This window comes from Oncorhynchus keta, chromosome 5 (assembly GCF_023373465.1).
Source record: "Oncorhynchus keta strain PuntledgeMale-10-30-2019 chromosome 5, Oket_V2, whole genome shotgun sequence".
Lineage (NCBI taxonomy): Eukaryota > Metazoa > Chordata > Actinopteri > Salmoniformes > Salmonidae > Oncorhynchus > Oncorhynchus keta.
In genome coordinates, this window is record NC_068425.1 from 19531860 (window position 1) to 19544115 (window position 12256).

At 40.3% G+C, this 12256-nt stretch overlaps 1 protein-coding gene across 1 annotated transcript; it reads left to right on the top strand.

Annotated features, from left to right (window-relative positions):
- The first annotated feature begins 10354 nt into the window (after positions 1–10354).
- Positions 10355–11957, top strand: LOC118384798 (forkhead box protein D2). The gene has a single exon (XM_035771527.1). The coding sequence runs from the start codon at positions 10675–10677 to the stop codon at positions 11635–11637; it is 963 nt and encodes a 320-aa protein (XP_035627420.1). The 5' UTR covers positions 10355–10674; the 3' UTR covers positions 11638–11957.
- The last annotated feature ends 299 nt before the right edge of the window (positions 11958–12256 follow it).

Consider the following 12256-nt stretch of genomic DNA (forward strand, 5'->3'; position numbering starts at 1 on the left):
TCGGGCCATTCCCCCCAGAAATGTCCGGGAACTTGCAGGTGCCTGGGTGGAGGAGTGGGGTAACATCTCACAGCAAGAACTGACAAATCTGGTTCAGTCCATGAGGAGGAGATGCACTGCAGTACTTAATGCAGCTGGTGGCCACACCAGATACTGACTGTTACTTTGATTTTGACCCCCCCTTTGTTCAGGGACACATTATTCAATTTCTGTTAGTCACATGTCTGTGGAACTTGTTCAGTTTGTCTCAGTTGTTGAATCTTGTTATGTTCATACAAATATTTACATATTTACAAATATACACATGTTAAGTTTGCTAAAAATAAACGCAGTTGACAGTGAGAGGATGTTTCTTTTTTGCTAACTTTAGTTCATAGATTTTGCTGCAATGCTATATGTAGGGAAAGTCTTTTTTTTTCTGACCTTAATGTGACCTCACTGGGAAAACTCAGTAACTGATAACAGAGGGCTCGTTTAAAGCAAAAGCAACTGACTGTAGATAAAAGTCAAAGAGTGAAGTCAGCAACATGCATCTGCAACAGTTGATAGTTGGACACTATAGGGACAGATCTTAATTTACTGGAGGAGGGTTGTGTTTTTTTTAATTGGATACAAGGTAGGGTAGTGCGTATTTTCCTTGGTTTACATTCACTCTTCTGTTCGTATTCTCCTTGGTTTACATTCACTCTTCTGTTCGTATTTTCCTTGGTTTACATTCACTCTTCTGTTCGTATTTTCCCTATAAACAATAGCTTGACTTACTTTTTTATATTACTCTAATAAAGTTTAGAAGCGTTTGTGAAGGTTTGGTATGGTGTGGTTATTGTTAAGCTGCAGGCCTATGATATGAAGGCAGTGCGCCCCAGCTCTCCCGACCCGACCCGACTCTCCAACTGACTCAGACAGGTGAACTTGAGGTGAGGAAGTCTGTTTCAGGGCTACCAGAGTTACTCCTATAATCTAACAATGTAATGCTTTTCTTTGTAAAAATATTTGGATCAAAATTGTACGAATTAGCCTCCTTTTGTACATCTCTATCTGTATAGATGACGCAGGAGCCATTTGACATAAAGAAATGCATGTAGGTGTTGTAGCATGCCACCAGCAAATCTCTCTCTCTCTCTATCTTTCTGGGGTTAGGCCTAAGCTTCTCTTCCTTTATATATTTGTACATAAAACATTCTCCATTCAGGCTGCAATGGCGTCGATTTACTCTCTAACTTGATTTAATCACGAGTAGTCGGGGGAAAAAAATGAGAAAATATGTGTTCTTTCTTTACAAAACACAATTTTCCACCACCATATTAGTGGCTAATGCTACTTGCTGATGTTGTGCCCTGTGTAGAGCCAGGGGTCACCCTTAGTGGAATCGTCCAAAACCGGATGCATCTGGTTTTCAGGGATACAGATAATTCAACCTACACTATATCATATATATATCACAACTCAGAATATGACCCAAGATGCAGACACAGGTGGCGGATAGTACAGTTCTCAATAATTTATTACAACACGGGGCAAAGGTCAGGTTGAGTACAGACAGAGGTTCGTAATCAGGTCAGAGTCATGAAGGTACAGAACAGCTGGTAGGTTCAGGGTCAGGGCAGGCAGAATGGTCAGAACCAGGAATACGAGGAAACAAACACTTGAGAAACAGGAAAACGGGAAAGCACGCTGGTAAGACCTGACAAGATAAGACGAACTGGCAACAGACAAACAGAGAACACAGGTATGAATACTCAAGGGATAATGGGGAAGATGGGCGGCACCTGGAGGGGAGGTGGAGACAAGCACAAAGACAGGTGAAACAATCAGGGTGTGACAATATACAAAAGTATGTGGACACCCTTTCAAATGAATGGATTCGGCTATTTCAGCCATGCCCGTTGCTGACAGATGTATAACATCGAGCACACAGCCATGCAATCGCCATAGAGAAACATTGGCAGTAGAATGGCCTTACTGAAGAGCTCAGTGACTTTCAATGTGACACCGTCATAGGATGCCACCTTTCCAACAAGTTATTTTGTCAGATTTCTGCCCTGTTAGCGCTACAATGGTCAACTGTAAGTGCTGTTATTGTGGAGTGGAAACAAACGTCAAGGAGCAACAACGGCTCAGCTGCGAAGTGGTAGGCCGTGTAAAATCATCTATCCTCGGTTGCAACAGTCACTACAGAGTTCCAAACTGCCTCTGGAAGCAGCGTCAGCACAATAACTGTTTGTCGGGAGCTTCATGAAATGGGTTTCCATGATCAAGCAGCAACACACAAATCTAAGATCACCATGCGCAATGCCAAGTGTCAACTTGAGTGATGTAAAGCTTGCCGCCATTGGACTCTGGAACAGTGGAAACGCATTCTCTGGAGTGATGAATCACGCTTCACCATCTGGCAGTTTGGTGGGGGGAGGAATAATGGTCTGGGGCTGTTTCATGGTTCAGGCTAGGCCCCTTAGTTCCAGTGGAGGGAAATCATAATGCTACAGCATACAATGACATTCTACATGATTCTGTGCTTCCAACTTTGTGGCAAAAGTTTGGGGAAGGCCCTTTCCTGTTTCAGCATGACAATGGCCCCATGCACAAAGCGAGGTCCATACAGAAATGGTTTACCGAGATTGGTGTGGAAGAACATGACTGCCCTGCACAGAGCCCTTACCTCAACCCAATCGAACACCTTTCGGATTAATTGGAACGCTGACTGCGAGCCAGGCCTAATCGCCTGACATCAGTGCCCGACGTCACTGAAACTAATGCTCTTGTGGCTGAATGGAAGCAAGTCCACGCAGAAATGTTCCAACATCTAGTGGAAAGCCTTCCCAGAAGAGTGGAGGCTGTTACACCCAGCCAAGTGGGTGTAACCGGTGTGAAATGGCTAGCTAGTTAGCGGTGTGGTGCTAATAGCATTTCAATCGGTGATGTCATTCGCTCTGAGACCTTGAAGTAGTTGTATCCCTTGCTGTGGCTGTGGCTTTTGTGGAGTAATGTGTAACAATGCTTCAAGGTTGACTGTTGTCTGGACTGTGTCCAGAGGGTCCCTGGTTCGGGGGAAAGAAGAGGGACGGTAGCTATACTGTTACATGGGGACCAACAGATCCGACCTGCGCCAGGTTGAATCTGAATGCATATGGATGTCTATGAAATTTCTCAAATGTCTGGACATCTCAAATGTCTGCACATCATGATTTACCAGCAGCTCCAAACATATAAATAATAAGATTACCTGCCAAACAAGCTTGTAAGAACTACACATAAAATGCCCCCTCATACTCATCTGGAGGTGCAGACGTTTTTGGTCTCTATCTATGTAATTGTACATGTATTTATATTTTAAAAAATAGGGACAACATTGGAAATAAGTCCGCAACTTTATTGTGCAATCCCTGTCACTTTTAAAAATCTTTGTGTGTACTGGATGTACAGTATGTATTTTTACAATTTTGTAAATGCTGACAGATCATTTGTTCGTTCGACATGGTGGGATATTTTGTGTCATTTTAAATTAGTTATGCGAGAACTGGTGGTGAAAACGCTGTAAATGTGGAGTCACGCTATGATATGGTATGTGGTCCTCCCACTACTACTTGGGAAACCATGCAGTTTATTAGGCTACAGATGAAATAAGTTATGAACTTCACAGGGTGGTGAAAGTACACCATGATGAGATTGATGCTCCTTTCCAATAAATATTGATGAAATATAGATGGTTTTATTCTGGTGACATGATCAGTGCTTGACTGCCATTTGACAAATATAAATATTCTCGGTCTTATCCATAGTAAACTCATCATGTAGCCTACCCTACCCTCATTGTTTCTGTGAGCTGTTGGCTAGAGTACATGTGCCAAGACCAGAGTAGACACATGTTCTATTTAATACAACAGTTTGTGACAAAAATATCAATGGAGTTGAAAATGCCACAGAAACACATTGAACTTTCAATTTTTATTATGTACATGAAAACATAAGTGAAAAAGTAAAATGTTTGTGCACTAGCTCATCACACTGATATATATATATATATATATATATATATATATATATATATATCAGTCACTCAGCTACTGTAGCCCATGTCAGCTAACATTTTTTAGATCGGAAAGTGTGTCTAGCTAGCTATCTAAACATGTGGGCCATGTTCTTCAAGGGGCCCCCATTGATTTTGTCATGAAAAAATGTGTAGAATTGCAGGAAATAAAAACTGATATGATTCTCTCCACCCAATGGAAAATGTGTATAATTGCAGGGTATTAGCACCATGGCAAAATTAATAGAATTGCATGACATTTGTGATAAAAATGTCTGTCTGCCTCATAGTAAAATGAGTAGATTTGCACAAAATGTGTTCTCTCTGACATGTGGAAAATGTGTAGAATTGCAGAAAACTTGCTTTAAAACTACCAGGCAAGCTAGGGCCGGTCCTGATCATATGTCCACGGTGCTGTTTGTCCCCATCAAATTACTTCTGCTTTAAACTAGCCATGTTGATGTACTGTAGGTGTGAACCAACATATGCACAAATTTATTTAATCAATTTTAAATAATGTTGGTATATTATTTGCATTATTCTATTTAATGGCAGAGACTGCTGTTATATATTTAACAAATAAATGTACAGTAGAATGTAGAGTACACATTTTTATCCAGCACATTTCGGAGTTTATTGTATTCGTCAACACACAGTGTGTTGGATTTCTCTATTACTCTAAGTGGTAAATTATGAATAAATTACTCTAAGTCGGGGATGGGCAAATTTGATTAGGGTGGGGGCCACAAACAAATCGGAACTTGTGAGGGGCTGCAGTGGCTAGTGGGTCTGCATACCCTAAGTTAATTTCCTGTTATTCTGCCATATATACAGTACCAGTCAAAAGTTTGGGTACGCCTACTCATTCCAGTGTTTTTGTTCGTCTTTATTTTCTGCATTGTAGAATAATAGTGAAGACATCAAAACTATGAAATAACACATATGGAATCATGTAGTAACCAAACATTTGTTAGCCCAGAAAATGTTATTTTACCGGAATAACTTTTAAATATCAGATTGACGGTAGCTCACCAGCACTACCAGCATTACGACCAGGAATACGACTTTCCCGAAGCGGATCCTTTGTTCGCACCACCCAGGGCAATTGAACTTATTCCAGAGGCCGATCCAAAACAATGACGGTGAAAAAGAGGGACTCAAAGTGGTCTTCTAGTCTGACTTAGGAGCCGCGCACACCACCAACTGCTTCCGAGTATATTACTCACTAATGTTCAATCCCAGCAAAACAAAGTTGACAAGATACTGTCGGAGTCGGACCAGACATCTGGATTCTCAGTTCATCGCGCCGACAGGAATAAACACCTCTCCGGGAAGAAGACGGGTGGGGGGTGTATGTTTCATGATTAACGGCTCATGGTGTAATTGTAATAACATACAGGAACTCAAGTCCTTTTGTTCACCCAACCTAGAATACCTTACAAACAAATGCCGACCATATTATCACATCCTCGTATATCCCCCCTCAAGCCGATACCACGATGACCCCCAAGGAACTTCACTGGAGTTTATGCAAACTGGAAACCTTATATCCTGATTCATTGTAGCTGGGGATTTTAACAAAGCAAATTTGAGGAAAAGGCTACCTAAATTCTATCAGCATATTGACTGTAGTACTCGCGCTGGAAAAACACTTGACCATTGTTATTCCAACTTCCGGGATTCATACAAGGCGTACATACAGTTGAAGTCGGAAGTTTACATAAACCTTAGCCAAATACATTTAAACTCAGTTTTTCACAATTCCTGACATTTAATCCTAGTAAAAATGCCCTGTATTAGGTCAGTTAGGATCACCACTTTACACAGCCTGTAGGTGTGTTGGGTCATTGTCCTGTTGAAAAACAAATGATAGTCCCACTAAGCACAAACTAGATGGGATGGTTTATCGCTGCAGAATGCTGTGGTAGCCATGCTGGTTAAGTGTTCCTTGAATTAAAAATAAACCACTTACAGTGTCACCAGCAAAACATCCCCACACCATCACACCTCCTCTTCCATGCTTCACGGTGGGAACCACACATGTGGGGATCATCCATTCACCTACTCTGCGTCTCACAAAGACACGGTGGTTGGAACCAAAAATGTTTTAAAAAAGGACAGATTTCCACCAGGCTCAAAAGTCCATTGCTCATGTTTCTTGGCCCAAGCAAGTCTCTTATTATTATTTGTGTCCTTTAGTAGTGGTTCCTTGGCAGCAATTCGATCATGAAAGCCTGATTCACTCAGTCTCCTCTGAACAGTTCATGTTGAGATGTGTCTGTTACTTGAACTCTGTGAGGCATTTATTTGGGCTGCAATTTCTGAGGCTGGTAACTCTAATGAACATCCTCTGCAGCAGAGGTAAATATGTGTATTCCTTTCCTGTGGTGGTCCTCATGAGAGCCAGTTTCATCATAGCGCTTGATGTTTTCATTTTATTCTTGAAATGTTCCAGATTGACTGACCTTCATGTCTTAAAGTAATGACGGACTGTCATTTCTCTTTGCGTATTTGAGTTGTTCTCGCCATAATATGGACTTGGTCTTTTACCAAATAGGGCTATCTTCTGTATACCACCCCTACCTTGTCACCACAAAACTGATTGGCTCAAACACATTAAGAAGGAAAGAAATTCCACAAATTAACTTTTAACAAAGGCACACCTGTTAATGGAAATGCATTCCAGATGACTACCTCATGAAGCTGGTTGAGAGAATGCCAATAGAGTGCAAAGCTGTCATCAAGGCAAAGGGTGGCTACTTTTGAAGAATCTCAAATGTAAAATATATTTAATTTGTTTAACTCTTTTTTGGTTAGTACATGATTCAACGTGTGTTATTTAATAGTTTTGATGTCTTCACTATTATTCTACAAATTGGAAAATAGTACAAATAAAGAAAAACCCTGGAATGAGTATTATATATATATTGTTATTATTATTATTGCTATTTTTTATTGGTACACGGACCTACATAAGGGTGGGACAGCCAGTTGCCCATCCCTGCTCTATGTGGTAATTCTTATATTTTTGAATGTGGTGTGATTTTTCATTTTTGCCACAAGATGGCGTCATGCCCGCTTTTGGAGAAAAGTCTCTCCTGGACACACAACATGACTAGGTATTCTAAAATAGAAATTGTTTTGGTCCTCTGTAGTTTACATGTAGTTTGACGTAGACTCCTTGGAAATTAGATCCTTCATAGAGATGTAATATTTGTTTATTTGCCAAAAGATATTTGAAACTGAAGGCATGGGGGGGTAAATGTAATAGCACACACAAATGACATCAGATCAAGGCGAAGGTGAAAACTCTAGTAAAGCAACACGTACTGACCTGATGATTTATGAGATTCCAGCCTCTTCTGGATCCCTCCTAAATGCTGAGAGTGAGTCAAGCATACACACTCACTCATTCACAGAATAATACATATGCACACACTTCCCGTTATTTCGTTTCTTATATCACTATTGTTTGGCTCAGCAGTTCCTTAAATGTGGATGAACTAGTAATTAATGATATACAATGCCTCTCACATTATGCCTGAGTCATTCCACACTGCACTGCCAAGGTTTTAAGTGGATAAAGCTGAAGAGGTGTTTATGTGAAATTGACAGAAAACATCCTCAGTCTTTGAAGTGCTAGTCAATATTTCCTAATAAAAAGCATTTGTTAGTCTATATTTTTTGTTTTCAGTTTGATTAGGCTTACAAATTGAAGGGATATTTTGACAGAATTGTTCACAGAAATATGTAGACGAATGTCTGAAGAATAATAGTTTTAAATTATTTACTGTGTGCGTGTGTGTTTGTGAGTGAGAGAGAGTCTGGGGTCTGAAGAACAAATTAATGGAACGCCTATACTTCAAATGACTAGAAAGTTAATCAGCAGGTGAATTTAACTTGGGTTTAGCTCCATTTATCTGTAGGACTAAGCTGCTTTAAATATAATTTACGATGTGATATGACGATACACTACAACTTTTACGCGACAGCATCATCTTTTATGTCGCATCTAATAACAATATCGGATGGGGCGTTAACTTTCAATTGTTTCTTATAATGAACTGTCACTTAGCCAATAGGCTATCTCAGTATAGGGCCTTTGTTGGTTTGATCATTTTCATCTCTGGTTTCTCAACGAGACAGTTCAACGAGAAAATAATAATGTTTCTCATGCCAGCTATTGTCATTTTAGCGCCATATCTGTGGAAATTCAGACGAATTTCTATTATTATCCGTTTTTGTTATTGAAACCACACAACGCGTTTTTCCGCCACGGCATTGGACCTGTTTCCAATCTGAAGACATGCGTGATGAATTTGGCAAATCATCTGCAGCTTTTTCGGTAACGTAGCCCACCCACACCAGCCCAGTCGCCCGCTGCCCTGGGGTATCAATAGGAAATGTGGAAATCCCAACAAAGAACTAAATCATTAAACATAAACAACCCAGGGCCTTCGAACAGTACACACGTGCCCCCCGCTTCTGGCATTCCTTTTATATATTGGCAAGTGCAAATCTATTACTTTCAGCATAATACCAGTTTATTCTCCGTTGGCTATAGGCCTATATAAAATACAATTTAACAGTGTCATTACGGACTGTTATATATTTAAAGGTGTGTGTTTTCAATTGAGTAGCAGGCCGATGGTTTCCTTGTTCATGAGAAATAAGGCATATCAATAACATTTTTCTCAGTGTGTAATTTCTGACATTATGACCGTCCTGTTACCTCTCGCTAAATAGACTTCTCATGGAGGAAAAATAATGTCAGCAAGCCTTAGCCAGATCTAGTCATATGCCTATCACGAAATTACAAGTAGGCGAGCTGCTACATTTAATTGGCATAGTAGCCTAGTTTCAATATGCTCGAATATTATTCCTGTTGCTATTATAATAGCAGCATGTTATTAGCATAATTAGGCTACTATACATTTCTATAGGCCACATTTCCCTCTATAAATGGTAAAAGTTGCAAGGCGCCGTAAATTCTCTATCTATAGGGATAGACACCTTCTGAAGGTGACCCTTAGGCCTACTGGTCCAACAATTGTTTTTGCCACTATACATATAGATTATGGAGTTTGCTCATACTTCTCTTCCGTCACTGCAAGTCCCCAATATCAACACAGGTATTGTTAATCTTCACTCTCCTTTGATTTGTCTCATTTACCTTGGCTAAAACGAATAGGCCTACCACATTTATTTTTGATCGATCTAGATTGATTGATTTAATCTCGGCTTTCAATTATTGCAGAATTTAGATTGTGGGCCTCTGGCTGTAGTATATGACGTGATATTTTCACAACCATTATGCCTTTATCCAAAGCACATCATTTCTTGAAAGAAGCATGAACCTAATAAAAATGATTCCTCATTTGATTTGATTAAACTTCATGTCTAACTTCGTATTTTCAACATTTCTTACTCAACACGCTTCCCTATATTATAGTTGTTTAGTCGGTGCCATTTGTGTAAAATGTTAGAATTTAAGCCTCGATCACACCTATAGTGTTTAAGCAAAATGTACGCAGCATCATCTGGATATGTGTGCAACAAAAGTTCAACATTCACCATCTGCTACTGTTTCTGTCAAACAGTCTATGCATACAATAAGATGCACATGTTCGATTAATCCAACATATGCACCACACATAACGCACTGCAACTGCCTCTGTAACACAATGCTGCAAGCCAAATGCAGCGTTCCATTGGAAATGAATGTACTTTTGGTGTACCAAAACACAATAAAGCTGTCGGTGTGATGGAGGCTTTAGGCACATTTTTATTGTGTAGCCTTTCATTCATACTCATACTTCAATTCATACTCTCCTCCATGTTTTGCACATGGGCATATGTTGCTAAAATATTATAAGAAAAATGTTCGAAGCGCCCTTTAGTAGGACATTATTATTTATTCAGAAAAAAAGCGTATACTGAGTTATCTTTGTTTTTAGCGCTTCACGAAATTACAATTATAGGCCATTTTCTTTTTGAAAATGTGTTATTGATGTGGTGATAGTTCAGATGATCTAGGGCGGCTATATGTCTACTCCTCCATATATTTGATATTTCGAATAGCCATCTACAAGTAGGCCTTGGTCTAATAGGATAACATAATTTCCCCCACCATATTGATATTATAGTTGTCACTTATTAAACGAAAGGTAATTTACTAAATGGAATTTGAAATATGATGTTGATTTTGGAGAGATGGGATGACGATAGGTAACGGTTGCCTTGTTTCGATTGGTTAAGAGCTTCTCCTCGATCATAACCATGACATCACAGTCACCTGATCCAATACGGTTACAGTTCCAACAGGAAACCAACGAGAGAGGATGCTGGACATCTTGGAAGTCTCACGGTGCTTCATAACTTTCTCAGCCTCCCTTTTCTCCGTTTAAGGCTAGAAAGTTGTTCCATTTCATGTTTGTTTGGAGATAAAAAGGCTTTGGATTTTTTGAAGTATTGTTTTTTTCTCTTGAATAACTAACGTGAGAGGGGGCTGAGCGCACATATTTTAAGCTTGTTTTTTTTTGTGTGAATGGAGAGGGCAAAGCCTTGCGCGTGAGCATCTATCCCTTTCAAAGAACTGACCCTTTCCCACCTGTTGGGGCAGGTGGTTTTGGCTCTGCCCGTGGACTATGACATTGGACTTGGAGCCCATGGAAGATTTTGTTATTGACGTAGTGGGAGAGGGACTCAGGGATAACGGAGATGAGCATCTCGTGTCCTTACCTTTGGAAGAGGCGAGAAGCGCAGAGCATGAACCTGACATTTTTCTGTCTTCCAGCGGGCAGGACGAGGATAGGGACGACTACTCACCCACATCGAAGCGTCCTCCAGCAGCAAGTAAAAGCCCGGCTTCGGTAAAGCCTCCGTACTCCTACATCGCATTGATAACAATGGCCATATTACAAAGCCCCAAAAAGCGTCTTACCCTCAGCGAGATATGTGACTTTATCAGCCACCGATTCGTTTATTATCGTGAGAAGTTCCCTGCCTGGCAGAATTCCATCAGACACAACCTTTCGCTCAATGACTGCTTTGTCAAAATGCCCCGGGAGCCTGGTAATCCAGGGAAGGGAAACTACTGGACGCTGGACCCCAATTCTTCGGACATGTTTGAGAATGGGAGCTTTCTGCGTCGAAGGAAGAGGTTCAAACGCCAGCATTTTCGTTTCGGGGTGCTCAAGGAGCAACCCCTTGAGCCCAGTGGCTTTCACAACTTATATAGTACTTATGGACTTGGCACAGCGGGTCTTCAGCTACCCAGTTTGGAGATATATCCGTTCGGCTTCCATCACCATGCACACTCGTCATGCGCGCCCAACATCCCACCTGTTAGCTGCCTGCTACCGGCTTTGTCGAGCCTGTTTACCCGGAACACTTTCGCTGCCAAGGCTTTTCTTCAATCACAGCAGCCTGTCACTATCGGGTCCTTCAATCCGAGCCGCTGTGCCACCTTTTCTTCCGCTTTGACCTCCTGCGCTCCCTACGCGTCCCCTGCGCTGTTCCACTCCACGGCGTCTCCACATCTCGCCAGTTTACATCAAGAATATCAGAAATTACAAACTCAGCGCAGCACCTCTGACCTGGCTAAATGATCCGTGCTTGTGAATATTTTAGTTGTGTTTCAGACTTTACATTTTTTATTTGTATCTCAGGTGCTAGATATTTTTGAAGCTCTTGTGGAAAAAGTTATTTGGCAAATGGAAATTGGATGGACTTTCTTGTTGATCTCGGCCTATTTGAAGAGTTCTTAAGAATGCTGTAGATGTATGCCTTGCATTGATTACATGTTTCATAGCATCTTGCGTTTTACTTTCTAATGTATGAAATTACATGTGTCAATTGAAATGCAAATATTTAACTGACGAGTTTCCTTTTACATTCGGAAAGAAATAAAGGGAAATATTTAAAACAATATATTTAACTCAGTCATTTTCTTATATGCCTTTGCGTCACTGACTTGACAATGTTGGCACAATTGAAGATCTGTAATTGATGCCTTTAACAACTGATGATTGCATAGTGTATATTTTTAATCAATGGAAATATAGCTGCATTTAAAAAATTAAAAAAACTATAGTAGGCCTAAATGCGTAGTGGACTTGATTGCATCTTTCAGCAGGAAAACCATTTAATTCAAAATGTTGTTGATTGTGTAGATGATGTGTGGGTTAAATTATGTTCAGAACCTTTTACAAAATTAGGGTCATTTTA

What these genes read in the sequence shown, in the direction of transcription:
- LOC118384798 (XM_035771527.1), top strand. Translation starts at nt 10,675, where the DNA reads ATGACATTGGACTTGGAGCCCATGGAAGATTTTGTTATTGACGTAGTG.